The sequence below is a fragment of the Mixophyes fleayi genome, chromosome 5 (genome assembly GCF_038048845.1).
Source record: "Mixophyes fleayi isolate aMixFle1 chromosome 5, aMixFle1.hap1, whole genome shotgun sequence".
NCBI classification, from domain to species: Eukaryota; Metazoa; Chordata; class Amphibia; order Anura; family Limnodynastidae; genus Mixophyes; species Mixophyes fleayi.
In genome coordinates, this window is record NC_134406.1 from 8,645,179 (window position 1) to 8,667,364 (window position 22,186).

At 41.3% G+C, this 22,186-nt stretch overlaps 1 protein-coding gene across 3 annotated transcripts in view; it reads left to right on the top strand.

Annotated features, from left to right (window-relative positions):
- Positions 1-22,186, top strand: part of TRAPPC9 (trafficking protein particle complex subunit 9) — a 456,795-nt gene that overhangs the window by 207,075 nt on the left and 227,534 nt on the right. For 2 of the 3 annotated variants that reach the window (XM_075211674.1, XM_075211676.1), the window contains exon 20: positions 18,382-18,525. In XM_075211674.1, coding sequence (XP_075067775.1) covers positions 18,382-18,525 — 144 coding nt within the window. Of the gene's footprint in view, positions 1-18,381; positions 18,535-22,186 lie in introns of all 3 variants that reach the window. The other variant, XM_075211675.1, reaches the window with a different exon arrangement.

The window sequence follows — 22,186 nt, forward strand, 5'->3', positions numbered from 1 at the left end:
GTTGGTGGCTGAACAATGCATGCTAATTCTGTCATTTGCAAAACAAAGTATTGCGCTAAGATTTTGCAGAAAATTGGTGATGTGTGTCGTGCACATCTGAATGAAGGGTACTGGGCAAAGGTTAAATTATATGGCAGGTAGGAGAACATGACAATTTACTAAATGTATATTTCATATTTAAAGGGGGCTGTCCACTTTTGGACAACTCACCTTCAGTACGGCCTAACCACCCCCCGCTACGATCCTTGAAGCCAGGAGCCGATTGACTCTTTTAGCTCACAGCGTAGAAGTGATTAACCCTTCAAAGCTGAATACAGTCTCTTTATCATAGTGTAGGTGGGTATCTCTGTGTAGCCTCATGATGCCAAACAGGTATGGAAGTTTCATATATTTTCTGTGAATGTAACTAGATGCCTTTTAAAATTTGAGTAACTCAGTTTTCTTGGTTCTGTGTCCCTTTAATGAGCAATGCAGTTTACTCCAAGTCTTTCTCAAGGAGTTAAATGCAGAAGCTCCTCCTCCATCGCTGGGTCATGTGATCAATGACATCACATGTATAGAGGACAGGGTTCTCCAGGTAATGGTTCTGTTGTCTGAAGCAGCCAATTACAAGCTGGCTCTTGTTTTCTAAACTGCACTCGACAATATTTTAATTTAAATGGTTATTATGGGCAACACCACATTTTCTACGCACATAATTACTTTTGGAACAGTTTTTATAAATGCCCATCATTCGGTATTTTTTACTGCAGTGGGAGAATTTTGCTTAAGCCACAAGGGGTTAAAATTTCTCACGCAATTGTGCTGTGTTTCTTTATAGGAGTGTAAGATGCATGCTGTAAGACTAATACCCAATTTTATTCCCAGATTTTTCTTATATTGAGCATAGCTTGATGCCGACCTAAGGCCGGGTCTCCTTGTTTTCCCTGCTAGTTCAGTGTCAGAATCCTGCGGCCTTTCAGTTAAGTTTTACTTAGTCGTAAGTCCCCTGATCGAGCCATTCTGCATCTTCAGAGTGTGGCTTCCAGCTCGAGCCTGCCCCCTTATCAGATATACCTGCACCTGCTGAACTAGTTCTTCATATGTTTGGAAAAGTTCTTCTCCGCTCTATGCCACACAATCTGCACACCCTCTTTTTTCTCTGTATGTTGGTGTATGCATGTGTGTGCATATATATATATATATATATAATATCACACACACACACACACACACACACTACTGTGCAAAAGTTTTAGGCAGGTGTGAAAAAAATGCTGCAAAGTAAGAATGCCTTCAAAAATAGAAGTATTAATAGTTTATTTTTGTCAATTAAACAAAAAGCAAAGCGAATGACCAGGGGAGAAATCTAAATCAAATCAATATTTGGTGTAACCACCCTTTGCATCAATGCATCAATTCTTCTAGGTACACTTGCACACAGTTCTTGAAGGACCTCGACAGGGAGGTTGTTCCAAACATCTTGGAGAACTAACCACAGATCTTCTGTGGATGTAGACTTGCTGAAATCCTTCTCTCTCTTCATGTAATCCCAGACAGACACAATGATGCTGAGATCAGGGCTCTGTGTTGGCCATATCATCTCTTCCAGGGCTCCTTGATCTTCTTTACGATGAAGATAGTTCTTAATGACATTGGCTGTATGTTTGGGGTCCTTGTATTGCTGCAGAATATATTTGGATCCAATCAGACGCCTCCCTGATGGTATTACGTGATGGATAATTACCTGCCTGTATTTCTCAGTATTGAGGACATCGTTAATCCTGGCCAATCCCCAACTTCATTTGCTGAAATGCAGCCCCAAACATGCATGGAACCTCCACCATGCTTCACTGTTGCTGCAGACACTTATTATTGTACCGCTATATAGATATAGATAGATGTATATATCATCATCATCATTATTAACATTTATATAGCCCCAGCAGAATCCGTAGTGCTTTACAATTGGGAACAATTAGTAATAAAACAATACTGGGTAATACATACAGACAGAGAGGTAAGAGGGCTCTGCTTGCAAGCTTACAATCTATGGGACAATGGTTTGATGGTTTGATACATAAAGGTAAGTGCTACATCATATTAAAATTTGTCCTGCTAGAATGCAAAGGTTACAAAATATTTAGTGGGCTGTATGCTCAGTCACACAACTATGTTGGTCAGAAGGTTGTTGTCTTGTGTTAACTGTGTAGAGGGTGGTAATAGGGTAACCTAGGTAGAGTAAGAGGATGGTTGAGGAATAGTATAAGCTTGTCTGAACAGGTGGGTTTTCAGAGAACGTTTGAAGACTAGAGGAAAGTCTTACTGTGCGAGGGAGGGAATTGCACAGAGTGGGTGCAGCCCGAAAAAAGTCCTGTAACTGAGAATGGGAGGATGTGATGAGAGTGGATGAGAGACGCAGATCTTGTGCAGAACGGAGGTGTTGAGTTGGGAGATATTGTAAGACAAGTGAGGAGAAGTATGTCGGTGCAGTTTTCTTGATGGCCTTGTATGTTAGTAGAATAATTTTATATTAGATTCGTTGAAAAACAGGCAACCAACAAAGAGTCTGACAGAGTGGCTCAGCAGAGGAACATATATATATATATTAGGCATGTGTGCTGACCCCCGTGTTTTGGTTTTGGATGGTGTTTTTGTTCTGAAACATCTTCGTGTTTTGGTTTTGTTACAGGTTTTGCCAAAAAATCCTGAAAGGTTTTGGATCTGGATTTAATTTAAATTTTGAAAAATTGGAAAAATGTGATTTTAAGCATTTATTACTATTTATAGCATTAACATTAATTTGCAGTCTATTTCCTAATGATTTCTTCACAAGTGTCCAAATTATCAGTAATTTTGGCCAAAGTCTGACCATGGCCTTATCTGTGAGGAGATTGTATGTTCTCCCCGTGTTTGCGTGGGTTTCCTCCAGGTGCTCCGGTTTCCTCCCACACTCCAAAAACATACTGGTAGTTTAATTGGCTGCTATCAAATTGACCCTAGTCTGTGTGTCTGTGTGTCTGTGTGTGTGTGTATATTAGGGAATTTAGACTGTAAGCTCTACTGAGGCAGGGACTGATGTGAATGATTTCTCTGTACAGCGCTGCGGAACTAGTGGCGCTATATAAATAAATGGTGATGATGATGATGAAAGTCTGCAGCGATTTGTCTGGCTAAGACTAGTGACAGAGTAGCGGCTAAAATACCGTTGCAGTTTACTAAAAGATACAATCACCATTTCTGCTGTCACGTTCTTTTAATTCAATTCAATATCTCACATTAGAAGTTGATGCTCTGGTCCTACATTTAGACCTTTGTCCAGACTACCACATAGACCAACAGAAAAGACGTTAAATCACATGTAGTTATTGACATCTTATACAATCCCAGATTGTCTTCAGGTGCAGCTCATGATTAATCACAAGGTGATAGTCTGCAGATCACTGCAGAATATATGAGGCAATGGCTCCCTTGTATTCTCTATGAGGCGCTCCAAACAATGTGCATTCTGCCCTGGAACGTATAAACCAGAGGGGCCACAACCGGAGGTACACAAACGGGTTTCACTACAACAACCAAACACAGCGATTCCTAGGTGAGTCACTGGGACACCTACCTAGCAGGTGTGTATTCCCCATGAGTACCTAAGACATGTACCAAGGAGGTGCAATAACGCTCCTCCACTATCAGATGCATGCACACTTCAGCGGTATGCGGCCCAGCTTGGCGCGCATTAGCCGGAAGTGCAATGACACATGTCCTGTATAACAAGGGTTTTGTTTCCATATTTTCTTGGAAATTACGTTTTGCCTCGTTTTCAGAACCAATGTTGGCGCAAAGAATCGAGTCATGTTTTGTATCTACTCTGAAACTCAAATCTCAGATCTGTTGGATTTCTTCAAACCGCCTATCTCTACTGTGTATATGTATGTGTGTGTGTGTGTGTGTGTGTGTGTGTGTGTATATATATATATATATATATACATACATACATACACACACACAATACTGTGCAAAAGTCTTAGGCAGGTGTGGAACAAATGCTGCAGAGTCAGCATGCTTTCAAAACTAGAAGTGTTAATATTTTATTTTTATCAAATTAATGAAATGCAAAGTGAATAAACAGAAGAGAGATCTAATTTAAATCAAAATTTTGCACCCTTTGCATTGTAACACGGTTGGTTCTGGAGAACATTTACTCCTTTTTTTTGTCTTACTTTCCTTAATGATTCAGGCTCAAAATGTCTGTGTTTGAGAATCCAAAGCAGAGCTAGCAAAGAGTGGCCCCAATACATACCTGTGGTGTGTCTGGGGGACGTTGTAAGAGGGTCTTGGTCGTACCTCGGAGTCTGATTGGACAGGCTGCAACATGTGATTTCAGGGACCAATCCTGTACTTCACAATCAGAAAGGAAATTGATATAATTTTTAGTATATAAGTTATAGGAAAAGTTGATGATAAATTGGTAATTGCTGTCACCCGTTTCTGCACCCCACAAATGCGTTTAAAGATATCATTAATACTGGTGTCCATTCTTATCATCAGACCAACACAATACACCTCATTATTGCTCCCACATGACCCTGATTTTATGCAAATCCTTCAGTCCAGGTAACCGTATGCCCTCGAAGGCTCCGCTAAGTCAGATAGAGGGATTTCCTTGTGTGATTTTACATTGCTATCAAAAATATTGCTTTAGACATTAGTACAGATGTTTTACATATATATGGCAGTGATCATTGAGCAACTTCTGGATGATTTTCTAAGTAAAGAAAACTGTACTGGCCTTCAAGTAAATCCGACATGGTAGCTGCCAGAGCCCATGGTGTGGGAAGTATTGATCTGCCTTCATAGGAAGCGTATTTTGTCTTCATACTTCATATATATAGAAATGTTCAGTTTTGTTATCCTTGAAAAATATGTTTATTGTCTTAAAAAAATGTTTGTTGTGCTTAGTGTATATTGTTGAGTCACCTGATGTATGTGTTGCCCTCACTGTTTTCTGCCCCCGTGCTGTGAACTTGACTGGCAGAGCCTCTTGGCAGGACGCAATTGCCCGCATTCACCTGCTCACATCATTATCACAGCTGGCATGAGACGTTCACACTGGCACTGAAAATGAAAGCGAAAAAACAGCCTCATGCTGAGAATACAACAAATGATGTAATATTCTGTACCGCTAACTGCTCGTACTTTATACATGAGAACTTGTGGATAAGTGCATGACTGAGGTTTATAAATAACACTCTTTAAGGCCACGGTAAAGTGTAAGCTCCTGGGGTATAGGTTTGATATTCACACCCTTCTCTTACAGCTACTAAGGACAAAACACACTCCGGCTACGCTCCACACAGCATGGATCTGAGCGAGTTAGTTTTATTATGATTTGTTATTAGATGACTTCAATATTATCTCCTGTAACTTTTCTTAAGTTGCAGAAGTTGTTGTTTTTTTTTTTTTTTTTTTTACAAACCAATAAAATAACGTAATATGGAAAGTTAAATAGAATAAATTGTGAGAATTCCACACTTCTTTGTGAGGTCAGGTATATGTTAATGCTGCCTTGGTGGTAAAACACTGGTAGAGATGGGTCCCTGCCCTCTAGGTAGGTAAATATACCATAATATCAGTAACTATGTCTGATAATGACCGTGAAATATATAGGAGAAGCCACAGAACGGACTATTCGATATACACTTACTATACAGGTTTGTGTATCTGTGATCTAAATGACTCTGTACTAAGTGATATCTAATGAACTCTTTATCCTATAAGGATGGGCCCAATATCTGATATTTGATTTCATATTTGATGCTGGTGTTAGTCCACGTTATTGTTATGTTATATCTATTATTTGTACCATACTGGTCCAGACCATTATATATGTTCTAGAAAGCTCCTATACGCCATTGCTTGAATAAAGATTGTTATTTTATTACATTCTCTACATAGACCAATATCTCTTATCATACACCTTGCGCCAGGGAAATATTTTTGCCTAAATGGAAATTGAAATACCTTTAAAGAGTTAACTTGTGGGCATTGCTTAACCCCAAAAGCTTATAATTAGTGTGAATTGTTGTATATAGAAGGTAGTAATTCAAGTACAACTAGATTCACATATGAAGATAAAACGCCCTATCCAGCCTCACCCGAACGTTACGCTTCAATTTTTTAAAGAAACAACATTTAAGTGTTTGCCCACATCACAAAAAAGCCAGTTGAAAGCGCTGCAGAGTATGTCCCTATGTTAGTAAATTTTAATACATTAAACCTTAGGTCACGTTTATTGAAATAATGGCTTAAATGTAACCGAGATGAGGCAAAAAGTTTAAATAATGTCAGTTATTCCTCTTCAAACCTGCAGTGACATCACCGGCCCCGCCCCATGCGTTTGAATTCTCCAATCAGTGCACGGTATTTGTTATGTGCAGCAGATAGAGAAGCACCCACCTAAGCAGCCTTCTAATGATAGCAGTAATCAACAAATAAATTATATAGATCGATAACGGATTCCTTTCCAGTTTATTTATTCATTTATTTTATTTGGAATTTATGTTATACTTTCATCTACAATAGTGGGTGTATTTGCGCTTTATAGTTTATATTTCACCTGCTCGCAGAGGAAACAGCTGAACTAATAGTGAATTGATTGGCTGAATATTGGTTATGCTCACGAAACGGCTGCGTCCACTACCTGTAGGCAACAGGTATACTTGAATTAATCCTCCTCTGACTTGATGGTACTGCATGTATTTTTACAGCTTTTTCCATTCTTAACGTCCATGACAACTGCATCATTAGTCTGTTCTTTCTGAGTGGAAATTGCTTTAATTTACATCAAAGTCCCGAACTTGACACGATCCAGATAAATGCTTTTTACATATTCACGCTCCTCCTTTTCCTTTTGTTCTACACACTGCTGATTTCCTCTGAGCTCCCACAATAACAGCAAAGAAACCTTTCATCTAGAATCACCTCTTTTCTCTCTGCACCGCAGCTGATGAGTATAATTCTTCTGTACAGAACAACTACAGATAAGAGCCATGTTTAATGTCTGTCCTGCTGTAGGTCATTGTGATTCCTTAGTGACATTGCCTCATCGTTGGTGCATTTACCCACTGAGCCAGTAGCTTATGTAACTACGGACAATGGGGTTGCTACATAAGGCTTATTCTCAAGTCAGGGTAAAAATAACTGAGGGCGACAGGCATTTTAGTCTTCAAATACTTTACTGAATTGTGGTTTTTGGATGGGGAGTGCCCAGATTTCATCACTAAGCCAAGGAAGTATTTTGACGGGAGATGATCTAAAATAAAAACTACTCAGACTGGATAATTAAGAATAATAAAACACAATATAGAGGTCATATTATATAGAAGATTCTGTCCATGATCCCCTTTTCTACATCCCTGTATAATTTTCACTTTTGGAGAATTGTTGACTTGCCATTACCATGTGCGGGATGTAGTCAGTAAAATATATAATGTCAGTATAAAATATTTAGAAGGTTTAAAGACCATGAGGAGTTCTGGGATATTCACTAGCACTGATTATATTATCTCTCTGATACGAATTACACTATAAGGGGGTCTGGCAGGGTGGACCTTGGTCTCACTCCGACCCTATCTCGGGACCCTATCACCTACCGTAACTCGGGCCCTATGTGTGTACAGTTTGTATGTTTTCCCGGTGTTAGCGTGGGGTTACCTCCCACAGACCTAAAACACACCGGTAGGTTCATTGATTTGTGAAAGTCACCCCGTTGTGTGTATAAAGAACATAAAACTATTGTTACTTAGAACTTTTGGTCCAATCTGTCTCCCAGCTGCTTAAAGGATAACTGCGCTCAAAAACAAAATAATCCCACAATAATGAGGTATGATTAAAATCATAATGCAACTGTAATTAAGCATACGTATTTTATTCTATTTTGAGGGGAGTTGCGCTTTAATCTGCACCCCGCCCTGCTACCAACAGATACTAGTGTTTGATTCACTTCATCAACCACCACAAGATCCCCCCCCCTCCCATCTGTGCCATATTCTGGCCCTTAACCCTATTCCTCTTCATTACCAAAGATTATCCCTATACACCTTCCATTCCCCAAACACAGTTGTCCCAGCTGTACCTTCGGTGTACCTTTTTTTTTTCCCCTCTTTTTTTTTTCTCTGTTGTTGTTCCAAAATATTGCCTTATTGTCATAGCATCTGTCTATCAGGCCTATTTAAGGCACATTTGGGTGTGGCCCACAAGCCAGCCCTTGCTAGATGTAAACCCCTATACCTGGGAGGTGAGTGCCTCTGAGTTTAACTGCATCTTAATGGTGTTTAAAGCATATAGGTCAGTGTAGGACCTGCATATAATGAGGTTCCCTTGATGCCGGGATGCAGGCTTAAATATTTTGATCAAAATATGAACTAATACCTCATGTTTTCCTTTTGCTAGATACACACAGATATGTAGTGTAAAGGATAAGCGCTGACAACAACTGTCTTTTTGTATCTTCAGTGCACGTCTGGCTCCCTGTTCATTAGGAATATTCTGTTCTTGAACCACTGTAACAAGTATATTGCCTTTTATTCAGCAACCGTTTCTTCCTCTTAAATTATCACTAAATATGAGAATGATTTTAATTAACCTGTCTGTGTGGAGTTTGTATGTTTGTGGCAGGTTAATTAAAATCCGCTTTATACCAAAAACATCCTAGTAGTTTCATTGGCTGCTGACACAATGGCTTCTAGTGTGGGTGTGGGTGGGGGTGTAAGTTTTTTAGATTGTAAGCTGCACTGGGGCAGGGACTGATGTGAATGATTAAATATCCTCAGTACAGTGCTGCGCAGTATGTAGGTGCTATATAAATAAACGATAATATATAATAGGTCACACTCTTTCTGTCTGCTGTGCAGTTTGGGATGTTTATTATATACAAACATTTCAGAGAGAACAACAATTCCTCAGTTTTTAAATTTTAAAATAGCAAAATCACCCCCAGATGATCTGCTGATATGTAAGATGAAGTGTTAGTGGCAATTAATATGTTATAAACACACCTGCAGTATGACTGCAGTTACAGATTGCAGGCAGGTTAGGATATAACAGCTCTGACCAGGCAGGTCATGTGACTGGCTGACATCACAGACAGACATTGTGATGTCACTCAGCCTGGGAATATCAGCCAGCTCTTGGCATAGATCGGTCAGTTACCAGCTGCCTGCAGTAAATGTGCATTATATGTGTCCCTGGTAGATTTTACATGACACGGTCTAAGGTAAGTTTATTGTATAACTGGGAAGTGTCTACATGTTTTACTGACCATATAACAATTGTGCTAAAATTTCAAATTAACCTCATTATGATTATTATTTGTACACATATATATGAAATTATTGGGAATTCAACCCAAACCAGAATATTATAGTGTCCAAGATAACATAAATTACCTTCAGCTAACAGCATCAGAAATACCCCTATAGGTGCTCAGCAATAGCAGAATATGGGAAACTTATGGCTGCTGTATGTGAAACATTGGTGTCTCGCTGTATGAAGTTACTGGTTTTATATGTTGATTTGGAAATACTTTGTATCACTACAAGAGTCTTGTACAGAAGTCAGGGCTGGCCTGGGGATATGGCTTGTTATATTCCTTCCATGATAGACCACCCTGGGAGCCATAGATAACTATTAACTAATCAGCCTCTTGGCTAAGGTGGTGTATATGATGCCTGTGCGAAGCGGGCCTGAGGGCGGTGCCGGGAGGCCTGTGGGAGGTGCTATTAGACATGTGGGCGATGCTGGGTGACCTGAGGGCGGTGCCGGGAGGCCTGTGGGAGATGCTATAAGACATGTGGGTGGTGCTGGTTGGTCTGAGGGCGGTGCTGGGAGGCCTATGGGAAGTGCTATAAAACATGTGGGTGGTGCTGGTTGGTCTGAGGGCAATGCTGGGAGGCCTATGGGAGGTGCTATAAGACATGTGGGTGGTGCTAGTAGGCCTGTGGGGGCGTGCTGGGAGGCCTGTGGGCGGTGCTGGGAGGCCTATGGGAGGTGCTATAAGACATGTGGGTGGTGCTGGTTGGTCTGAGGGCGATGCTGGGAGGCCTATGGGAGGTGCTATAAGACATGTGGGTGGTGCTAGTAGGCCTGTGGGGGCGTGCTGGGAGGCCTGTGGGCGGTGCTGGAGACGTGAGCGTGGCGCTGGAAAGCCTGAGGTGTTCTGTGCCCCTGGTGCCATCTGCACTGGGCATGCCCTAACATACACAGCGGTGTATTATGAAGGCACTTGGTGCTAACAATATTTTTTTCAGCAACACCATTTGTTTTTCTTTCCCTGAACAATTTTTATACATTTGACACAGTATGCACATATTTATTTACTATGGCATATAGCACGTTTATAAAAAAAATTTTGTTTGTCCAATATGGAGGAGTCGGACCCTTATAGGAGTCCTTTCTCTTCATGTTGCTGCAGGTTCCCTTGGTTAAGGTGGGCTCTGAAGACCCATAACCTTGAAGGGCCCCGTGACTCTGGGGGTTGGACAGTAGCAGGGTCCCCCTAGCCTAGTGTGTAGACCCTCCCCCTCCTATGGAGTCTTATGGCTCCAGTGGAGCAGGGAGTGAGCTGGTCTTTCCTCTGGTCTGAGAAGGACTCTGAGTGTTTTGCACTGTGACTGTATGCAGAAAATCAGCTAATTAGCTTTTCTACTGCCCCTTTTTCCAGAACTAAAACAATAAATATGACTTATATGCAAACCTTTTGCACAAAGCTGCATTTTAATATAGATACTGTATGAATTATGCCCTTTTTTAATTATAGAGTCCCTGTATAATACTAGTTGTTTGTGTAAGTAGTGCATTGCTGGGTCCCTGTGAGGCCGACAGTCCCAGCTGTGATTTCCTATCCCTGCAGTCAGGACGCTGGAGCAGTATATTAATACGATGAACCGGTGCTGGCAGCACACAGAAGCACTAATGCACATGTAAATCAATATAAAATGAATCACATAATATAAAGTTAATACGAGCTGCGCTTAGTGCTGAATCATGGCTAATCCCAAACACTTGGCGGAGCATAAGTCACTTTAACTGTAAACCTTATTACGTTGCAGAATTTTTCTTTGCTGTGCAAGTTTGCTGACATCTCTCTATATAATTAAGCCAGACTGTAAAGTGTCGCATTTAAAGGGAACCAGTCACGTTTGGTCTCAGTAGTGGTTTACATAGCGCACTATACTTGGGAGCGATCGATGGCAAACTACCCGGACTGCATGTAACTGCGGGATTCATGGTGAGACACGTCTCTCGTTACTGTTGTCTACTTACATCACACTGCCATGGTGCGAGTATACAATCATGGCCAAAAGTTTTGAGAATGACACAAGTATTGGTTTTCACAAAGTTTGCTGCTTCAGTGTTTTTAGACCTTTTTGTCAGATGTTGCTATGGTATACTGAAGTAAAATTACAAGCATTTAATAAGTGTCAAAGGCTTTTATTAACAATTACATTAAGTTTATGCAAAGAGTTAATATTTGCAGTGTTGACCCTTCTTTTTGAAGATCTCTGCAATTCGCCCTGGCATGCTGTCAATCAACTTCTGAGCCACATACTGACTGATGGCCGCCCATTCTTGCCTAATCAATGCTTGGAGTTTGTCAGAATTTGTGGGTTTTTGTTTGTCCACCCGCCTCTTGAGGACCACAAGTTCACAATGGGATTAAGGTCTAGGGAGTTTTCTGGCCATGGACTCAACATTTCGCTGTTATGATCCCTGAGTCACTTAGTTATCACTTTTGCCTTATGGCAAGGTGCTCCATCATTCTGGAAAGGACATTGTTCATCACCAAACTGTTCTTGGATGATTGGGAGAAGTTGCTCTTGGAGGATGTTTTGGTTACATTCTTTATTCATGGCTGTGGTCTTAGGCAAAATTGTGAGTGAGCCCACTCCCTCGGCTGAGAAGCAACCACACACATGAATAGTCTCAGGATGCTTTACTGTTGACATGACACAGGACTGATGGTAACACTCACCTTTCCTTCTCCGTACAAGCGTTTTTCCAGATGCCCTAAACAATCTGAAAGGGGATTCTTTTGCAGAATATCAGTCTTTGATGTTTTTCCTGGAGAGAAGTGGCTTCTTTGCTGGCCTTCTTGACACTAGGCTATCCTCCAAAAGTCTTTGTCTCACTGTGCGTGCAGATGCACTCACACCTGCCTGCTGCCATTCCTGAGTAATCTCTGCACTGGTCATGCCCCGATCCCGCAGCTGAATCAACTTTAGGAGACGGTCCTGGCGCTTGCTGGACGTTCTTAGGCACCCTAAGCCTTCTTCATAACTATTGAACCTCTCTCCTTGAAGTTCTAGATGATCTGATAAATGGTCTTACTAGTAGCAATATCCGTTGTGAAGCCCTTTTTGTGCAAAGCAATTATGACTGCACCTGTTTCCTTGCAGATAACCATGGTTAACCGAGGAAGAACAATGATTTCAAGCACCACCCTTCTTTTAAATCTTCCAGTCTGTTATTCTAACTCAATTAGCATAGAGTGATCTCCAGCCTTGTCCTCGTCAACACTCTTACCTGTGTTAACAAGAGAGTCACTGACCTGATGTCAGCTGGTCCTTTTGTGGCAAGGCTGAAATGCAGTGGAAATGTTGTTTTTGGGATAAAGTTCATTGTCATGGCAAAGAGGGACTTTGAAATGAATTTTGCAATGCTAACAATATTTACACTTATCTGTGATATCCTAAAGCTTAATATTTATTAATGTAACCATTCCTTCACACAGAGTGTATTGTGAATTAACAGCAAATAAAGAATACAATAATGATTTAAATAGAAACATTTAACCAGCAACATTCGTTGCACCTCAGACAGCGGAATCTGTAGAAGTCGCCGTTCGAAGGTGGTAAAACATTAACTTGGATTATTTATTTATCTACAATAGAGGTTCTGTACGGCTATTTTAAAAAGGGGGCCATGGTTTATTCATTTTGCCCATTAGATCAGGGGTTTGTGTCACTAATACACCCTCATAACTGATCAATGTCCCCTCTACAATTAGAGTGTAAGCTCTCATGAGCAGGGCCCTCCCTCCCCTTTGTTTCTATGTCTTCATTTATTTTGTCTTTTTTCTATGTCCCTGTTTTTATGTATGTTCTGTTTTCCCTCGCTGCAATACCAATCAACAATAGTAGTAATAATAATAATAATAAGACTGTAATGTGGTGAAGGAGGCACGTTGTTAATACTGTAAATTACTTTTATTTGTGGCTCTATCCATATTATAAAGTGATATTGTAACAGTAACGAGCTTAGTACAACACGTTCCAGCTCAGTATTGCTTTGCCATTTGGGGCATTGATCGAGGTGCCTGTGTCTAATCAATAATGAGCAGCTATTATAAATCTCATGGTTTATTTAGGATCCTTTGGGAGACCTGAGAGCCTACTTGTTAAAAGAGATATCACTCATACTTAGCCCTGTGAGTAGAGTTTGGTAACTATGTATACAATGTGTGTTAATGTGTGTTAATATTTTTACGCTAGAAGGGCGGCTTGCTGTATTCTATATCCCAGACACACTATTATTATGTCACTTATATATAGCACATGATACACAAATAAGATGTCTCTTGGTGTCCGTATCCTGTGACCTCCTCTGTCTCTGTACAATTGGGATTGGTTACAGATAGAAATGAAGAATGGAGATGAGGACTGGCGGTGGGGTGGGGGACCCAGACCTGATGGTATCACTCTATTTTGGGGTAGTTTTTTGGGTCACAGTGATGATGGAGCTGGAGGTGTTGAACATGGACACATCTGAGTGTGATTTTTCTCCACACTGTCTTGGTCACAGGGGACTGTGTTTGGCTGGTTTGGCTATCACAGTTTGTTATTGAGAGAGACCCGGTGTTATTGGGAACTATAAATTGTTGTGGTTGTATATGAATGTTAGCAAATAAACACTAACATGTAAATAGCGGTGCTAGATAGGTAACAGCTGTACTTAGGAAGTCATCATTCATTGAGCGGCAGTAAGTATAATTTTGTATAGCTGCATACCAAATGTGCTGCCGCTGATAGTTATCGAGCCAGGACTCATTGACCAGTCCTGGTGAACCCCGACCCCCCCACCACACTTATAAAGCTACTAAAATTTCCTTTCCCGGCAGCCTAAACTAACCCCTGTTTGGCTACTGAAGATGTGCGGTTAGTATTTTAAGACTGGCGGTGAAAAGCAGAGCTTCTCGACACTAGTTGAATGGCGTCAGATCGCAGATGGGGTCTGCAGTGACCAGCGTAAAATAGGTTATCTCCTATTTTCTCCTGCTTTAACACCTTAATAGACTGAAAGGAGAACTGTGATAGCCATTATTCAGAGAGCTGTTTTCTCCATCTTTTTGGCTCATCATAGCTTAATAAATAGATCCCATAATGTGTTGTAGTGGTAGATGCTGCGTTGAAATAGAAACATACTAGCTTATTTCACCTACCTCATTTCCGGGGATTCGGGAGGCAAGGTATTAGAAGAGGTGGGCGGGGCTTGGTGTCACAATTCACGTCATTGTTTAGGCCCTGATATGATATGTATTGTCTATAAGCACCTCCCACCTCAGCAAACATTGAGTGGCAGAGGTGTGGTGATGCAGTTCATGTCCTCATGTCCCTGCCAATCAGTGTTTAGTAATGTGGGTGGAGCTTGATTACACAATATCATCGCCTGTCCTCGCCCAACTTGCAGAAGGTAAACTCTTTCCTGGGGGTAAATGTATCAAGCTGAGAGTTTCCAGCAGAGATGTTGCGTATAGCAACCAATCAGATTCTAGTTATCATTTATTTAGTACATTCTACAAAATGATAGCTTTAATCTGATTGGAAGGCATCATCTCCACTTTTCAAACCCGCTGGAAACTCGCAGCTTGATACATTTAACCCCTGGAGTTCTGCCTTCCCTCTAAATCAGGGACTGTCGGCATCTATGCATAGACGTGATCTCAAAGGGTGAATGCGACTGTTCTAATGAAGTAGAGCTTTGACAATTACAGCCCAAGAAAAAGAAGTGTAATCAGCCAGTCCTCCTACGGTGACCCATTAATATGTCAAGTGCAAAACACACCACTATATTTTTCTAGATCAATTTTGGGCAAAGCAATACAGCGGACAAGTGCACTGCACAGTACTAAACTGTACTGTTTGTACAATATTTAATACCTCTGGGAATTTTATAAGATTTTATTTATAACAAACCTAGCAATTATTTTATTTTGTTCCGTGATCGTACAGAAAACATTGCGATCTACAAGAGAGGGAAAAGCTTAGTGTACAGTGTAGAAACACTCTGGGGACTGTGTTTAAATTAAACAAATGTTTTATTATATTTTTATTATCTAGAACGCTACATTTTCTGTTTGCTGAAGTCAGTCCAAAAAAACAAACAGCAGTTTATGATTTTAATTAGCTTTTAATTGCTTGTTAAACATCACAAGGCTGTACAATATTGCTGTAAACCTATGGGCTGCTATCTGCGCTTCGCCTGCTGTAAATGTAGTACAAATAGACCTTTATTATTTTTAATATAGTTAATTTATTATTATCTGGTCCATTGATTTCTAGTAAATAATGCAGGCGTAGTTAATGTTGCTTGTGTGTTTCTTTTGATTCTCGCAATGTACCACAGACTTTATCAGCATATTTTACTGAAGCGTTAATAATTTTATGCTGGGTTGCGTTTATGCTGTTTTCATTTTCTAAACTTAGTTAAAAATACAGTTACAATCTGGTTGCAGTGGACAATGTCACATTTTCATTAAAGTTATTTATTTCTGAAGCAGTTTTTATAATTGTCTCCAGTTATCTTTTGTACAGTTTCCTTTGCTAACTGAAGCAAAGATGCACAATGTTTTTAATGGTGCTACTGGGCACTATATATTGTTAGGGGAAGGATTTTTCAAAGGGTGGTGTCAGGAATATCATGTTTAGGTTTTAGATCATTATATTACTATTGCATTGCTTTTTATTTGAAGTCATTGTTCCTGATTCATTTTTGGACACAACCTGCAAGCAAATTGCCTTTTAGAAAGTGCACGGATCTTGAGCGCAGTTCTGATCCAAGTGTATCCCAAGATAATTTTTATTTTAGGGCAGAACGGTGGCTTAGTGACTATGCACACATGCACAGAGAAGTCAAACTTATGGGCATGATCCAAAATGTTGGGCAGCACAGTGGCCTAGTGGTTAGTAATTCTGTCTCACAGCGCTGGGGTCATGAGTTTGATTCCCGACCTATCTGTGTGGCCTTATCTGTGTGTTTCCTTGAGTTTCCTCCGGGTGCTCCAGTTTAGTCCCACACTCCAAAAACATACTAGTAGATGATTGGCTGCTATTAAATTAACCTTAGTCTCTCTCTCAGTGTGTCAGTCTGTGTGTGTGATAAGAAATTTAGACTGTAAGCTCCAATGGGGCAGTAACTGATGTGAGTAAGTTCTCTGTACAGCGCTGCGAAATTAGTGGTGCCATATAGATGATGATGATGATTTTGAATCTGGATTTAAGTACGCCCTGCCTAAACGTTACTTGTCGTGTGTAGACAGACAAAATACGCACAAGTGTTTGTTCAATAAAAAATCAGAACGCATATAAAAAATTTAATTAAATTAGAAAAGATATGAACAATTCTTGACAGTATAATCATTAATAAAAATATGGATTTTCATTTTTATTTTTTTTGCATACACATGTTCTGTGCTAGCTAGTGGTACACATAATACAAAGACTATACTGTGACCGTCATCACTATCACGCAGCACTTACACCTGCCCCGTAGCTGGTACAAGTGACACAGTTGAAACCAAGCCTACTTACGAGAAACCAGGACTGGAATCAGCCGCATCTGCGTCAATGCGCCAATACTGTACTCGTCCCTTCCATGCCACATTGCACCTCTCTAGTTGTAGGCAGCCGTAAGTGTCACTTGGATTCAGACATCAATTGCGCTCATTGGTGTAAGGTCCGTTTCTGGGCATGCGCAGAACTATCTCACGCAAGTAACGGTGCGCAAACGGACTTACATCCGAATATGTATCAGGCCCATTGTGTGAGGTTTGTGCCCCCATGCTGTTTTGTTGTTTGAGAAAAAGTGAGAAGCTGTCAGTAACTCTCAGTATCTCACCATGTTTTCTCCATATCTAGGATGATGTGTGCATTAATACTGCACCCTGTAAGGTTGTAGAATATGTTGCAGAATAAATGTTGCTTTGTAGACAAGTGAAAGTTTATATTAGTTTGATCAGCTGGTGTATTCTACCTGACAGGCAGGAGCGGTCATGCTTTGCAATGTCTATGTGCTGGTCTTGCTTCAAGAGCAGTATCAGTACCAATAATTAAAAAGCACCCAGGTGGTGTCCTAGTGCCTTCCTTGCACCGACCTTGAGAATGGTAACATGGCCCATTCTGTGTTTAACTAAATAGAACTATTACTTCATGAAACCTGACAGGACAAAGTAGCAGTGATGGATTAAAGGTTGTAAGTCACAGTGCAGGTCACGTGTAGTGTGACCCTAAAAAGAGTTAATTGTATTAACTTGTTGTATTGCTTCAACAACACATAATGGTTCCCATGTAAATAATTTTGCTGCTGAGAAATTAATGTCCATCTAGACAGCACCATTTGTTAGCGGGTCCTTCATGTAACTTGCAGTACGTTGCAGTTGTTCATTACATCCCAGAACACACATAAAATGAGTCCTGTGCTATAACTGACAGATTGAGCAGATGTAAAGGGTGTATTGTGCATTTTTAATACTTCAAGTTTCTTACAGGTGCTGGGTATTTACACAACACTAATGTAGATTTATAACAGAAATATTTTTGAAACAGCTGTCACTTGTCTGATTGTAAAGTATTTTCTTTTTTTGCAACGGGTTAAAGTGTTAACCAAGGGACACTTTCAGGGGCAATCCCTGAATGTAACATTTTTGTCCCTGATATGCAAGTTGGAATGCCAGTGAAAACCATTTCATACATAAATGTATTTTGCTAGCATTCACCACACTGTGTTTAACTTGCGTGAATCAGAATGAATGGAGCAGGAAAAGCTCAACATTCCGAACTTGACTAACATTACGAGTTGGTGTCATTGGAAACAATGTTTTCCAGTTTCAGACACATTTTCCCTAGTATTTGTTCTCGTTTTTCAGAAATTGATAACTGCTCAGTACCACTTCTCTTGTTCTGTATAACAGTTGTAATCCAATTACATGTTCTAACTTGATTTTACTAAGTATTTGAATGAAGCCCACATGGCCCTGAAATGTTTCTATTTATCTTTCCTTTGTATATTGTTCAATGTTGTCCCCATTTCTGTGGGGATCAGTATTGCTGACCGTTGTGTATGTCTCCCCAGCATGGCTATACAAGTGGATAAGTTCACCTTTGAGAGCATCTCAGAGCCTCCTGGGGATAGTCTGCAGTTTGCCAACCAAAAAGAGATAGAAGAGGAGCGACAGCAAGCCAAGGGACTGGAGATCAACAACAAGCTGGACATCCACTGGAAGATCATATCCTTTTCTTTATCATTTCTCATCTGTGTGGCACTTAGGACTCAATTTGCTGCTGTTCCAACATAGTGCCAGAAAGCCTGGAAAAAATTGCTGTGTAGCTTAGGATATTAAGGTAATTATCTTATAAACGTTGTGTTCATTGTAGAATTGTTATGACAAATCTCTCTTTTAAATTGTAGCTGAGATTCAGAGAAATCCTACAACTGCTCTTTAAATTCTGACGTTTTTTGGAGGCTAGTTTAGTTATTCCGGTTATTATATGTTATACCGAGTGGATGTCCACATTCTTTAAAGTGTATCATAGCTCCTGTGTAGCCGTTTCAATGGTCCCCTCTCCGATCCGGCTGTTCAGCCAGAGCGCACGCGTCTTTCAGTCTGGCCACACGCGTATGAGTATGTGTGACCAAATCCGACAGCGATCCAGCTTTATTTATTCTAAGAGAACGTCAACATATTTTATAATATTTTTTAATTAGCAGGGTTTGTATTTAAAATATACAACAACATATTACAGTACTTTACTCAGTCTTACTTTTCTCTTTGTTATCTCTTGGTAATGATTGGATTATCAATACTCAGAAGGAAGATTGAGGTGTGAGATAGGAAATTGCAAAAAGGATTCTACCAAAAGCTAACAAAATAAAATAAGGTTTTTAAAAAAGTAAAAAACAAAAAAACAAAACCCTGAATACAGTGGTATTAATCTAATATGCCCAGACGGGGAGGGGGGGGGGGTAAGCAATCACAAGTACACACCAGCACTGAAAATGCAGACAAAATATTTAAAAAGGGATATAATTAACTTTTCAGCGCTAGCAGTTGTCTGGAGAAAATAAAGCTATTTTAGATTAAAAGTCATCAAGAATCACGCATGCAATAGACAAAATTTTATTGTAGACTAGCAGTAAATATATAATATCACCTTCAAATCACATTGGAAGGTATATTTACTAAACTGCGTGTTTGAAAAAGTGGTGATGTTGCCTATAGCAACCAATCCGATTCTAGCATTAATTTTGTAGAACGTACTAAATAAACGATAACTAGAATCTGATTAGTTGCTATAGGCAACATCTCCACTTTTTTCAAACCTGCATGTTAGTAAATCTAGTCCTGGGTCTCGTTAACAAAGTCTTTGGATGATCACAATAAGATCCCAGACTGCTATTTGTCAGAAAGAAGAACTATTTATCTCTCCAGTGTTTTTTAAGGAGACACTCTTTAATTGTGGGGGCACACCTTACTTCCTCTCCACTCTGGTGACACTAAGTCTCTCCCCTCCACTCTCCCCCCCTCTCCCCCCAGCCACCAACTCCTTCTCTCCTTCCACCCCACCTCGGGTGAGGAAGTCCACTCTCTCATTTCTTCTTCCCCCCCCTTCTACCTGCCCCCAGGACCCCATCCCTTCTCACCTTCTTCGCTCCCTTTCCGCCTCCACCTGCTCCCACCTCGCTCACCTCTTTAATCTGTCCCTCTCCACCGGCATCTTCCCCTCTGCCTTTAAACATGCTCTCGTCTCACCCATTCTCAAGAAACCCAACCTTGACCCCACCTCACTCTCTAATTACCGCCCCATTTCCCTTCTCCCATTTGCCTCCAAAATACTCAAGAGACTTGTCTGCAACCGTCTCTCCACCTACCTCTCTGAACACTCCCTCCTTGACCCTCTCCAATCAGGCTTCCGCCCCCTCCATTCCACTGAAACTGCCCTGGCTCAAGTTACGAACGATCTCCTCTCGGCTAAAGCCATGGGCCACTACTCCCTCCTGATTCTCCTCGACCGCCCAGCGGCCTTTGACACCGTTGACCATCCCCTCCTGCTTCACACCCTTCAGTCCATTGGCCTCTCCGGTACCATCCTCTCCTGGTTCACCTCTTACCTTGCCGACCGTTCCTTCTCTGTTTCCACCTCTGATTCTCTCTCCCCCTCTTCCTCCCTTCCAGTTGGGGTCCCTCAGGGCCTTGGACCCTTACTATTCTCACTATACACCTCTTCTCTGGGTGCACTCATCAGCTCCTTCGGCCTCAAGTACCACCTTTATGCTGATGATACTCAACTCTACCTTTCCTCTCCTGATCTCTCTCCCTCCCTTCTCTCCAGGGTATCCGCATGTCTCTCTGCCATCTCCTCCTGGATGTCCTCTAGATTTCTTAAACTCAATCTTGCTAAAACTGAACTCATTGTCTTTCCTCCCTCTCATGCCTCCTTCCCCTCTGACCTCTCCATCACTGTTGACAACTCATCTATCTCCCCTGTTCCCCAACTCCGCTGCCTAGGTGTCATCCTCGACTCCTCTCTCTCCTTTGCCCCTCACATTCACTCTCTCGCCAAATCCTGCCGTTTCCAGCTTCGCAACATTGCCCGCATTCGGCCCTTCCTCTCCCAGGATGCCACCAAATCTCTCGTCCACTCTCTGATTATCTCCCGCTTGGACTACTGCAACCTTCTCCTTATCGGCCTCCCCCTCTCTCATCTCGCTCCCCTTAGATCTGTACTTAACGCCGCTGCTAGGCTTATTTTCCTCTCTCGCCGTTCCACCTCTGTATCCCCACTCTACCAAGCCCTTCACTGGCTCCCCTTCCCCTACAGAATCCTTTTCAAGCTCCTCACTATGACTTACAAGGCCCTCGCCAACTCCACTGCTCCCTACATCTCTAACCTTATCTCTATTCACACTCCCTCCCGCTCACTGCGATCGTCCAACGATCGTCGCCTCGCTTCCCCTCTGATTACCTCCTCTCATGCACGTATCCAAGACTTCTCCCGCGCCGCTCCCCTCCATTGGAACAAGCTCCCCCGCTCCATCAGAACTTCCCCTAATCTGTCCTCTTTCAAACGAACATTAAAAACCCACCTTTTCCTTAAAGCCTTCCAGTCTCATGCCTAAACTCCCACCGGTCGGCTACCTCTCTTTCTCATCCCTTCTCCCCCTTCCTCGACTCCGTCTCCGTTTCTCCCGTCTCTCCGTCTCATCCATGTGTCTGTCTGTCTTCCCCTCCCTTTAGATTGTACGCTCCTTTGAGCAGGGCTCTCCTACCTTCTGTTTCCATCACTTTTAACTGCGCTCTCCAGCTACTCAGCTCACCTCCTCTCAGTCCCTCTGCCCTCTGTCTCCTCTCGCTTCTCTCCGCTCCCCTCAGTGACTCTCAACCTGTCATCCGTGCCCACCCTCTTGGGACATAGTTACCTGCCTATACTCACTTTTCCCCTCCCTCTCTTTCTTTCATGCTGTGCCTGAGCCCCCAGAGTTATAGTGCTTACTGTTACTTGTACTGTGCTGTTTCACCTGTACTGTGCCATTGTTTGTCCTTGTACGGCGCTACGGATACTTTGTGGCGCCCTATAAATAAAAATTAATAATAATAATAATAATAATAAATACAGAGGAGTAACCAGGTCTCTACTTCAGCACCAACCAATGTCTGATGCTGGTTACTTGTAGTTGACTGGTGGGTGATCTCCTGGATGATGCGTACTTTCATCATTCTCAGTGTGCAGATGGGTTGTGTTTAAATGGTGATTTTTCGAGGTTCTTATTTTTTTTGCCATTTGGACTATGACAGATAAAGAAAAAAAATATTTACTAATACTGGAACTTGAGATTTGGGGAATCATTTATTCCGTTATAGATTATTGGTAAATTGTGT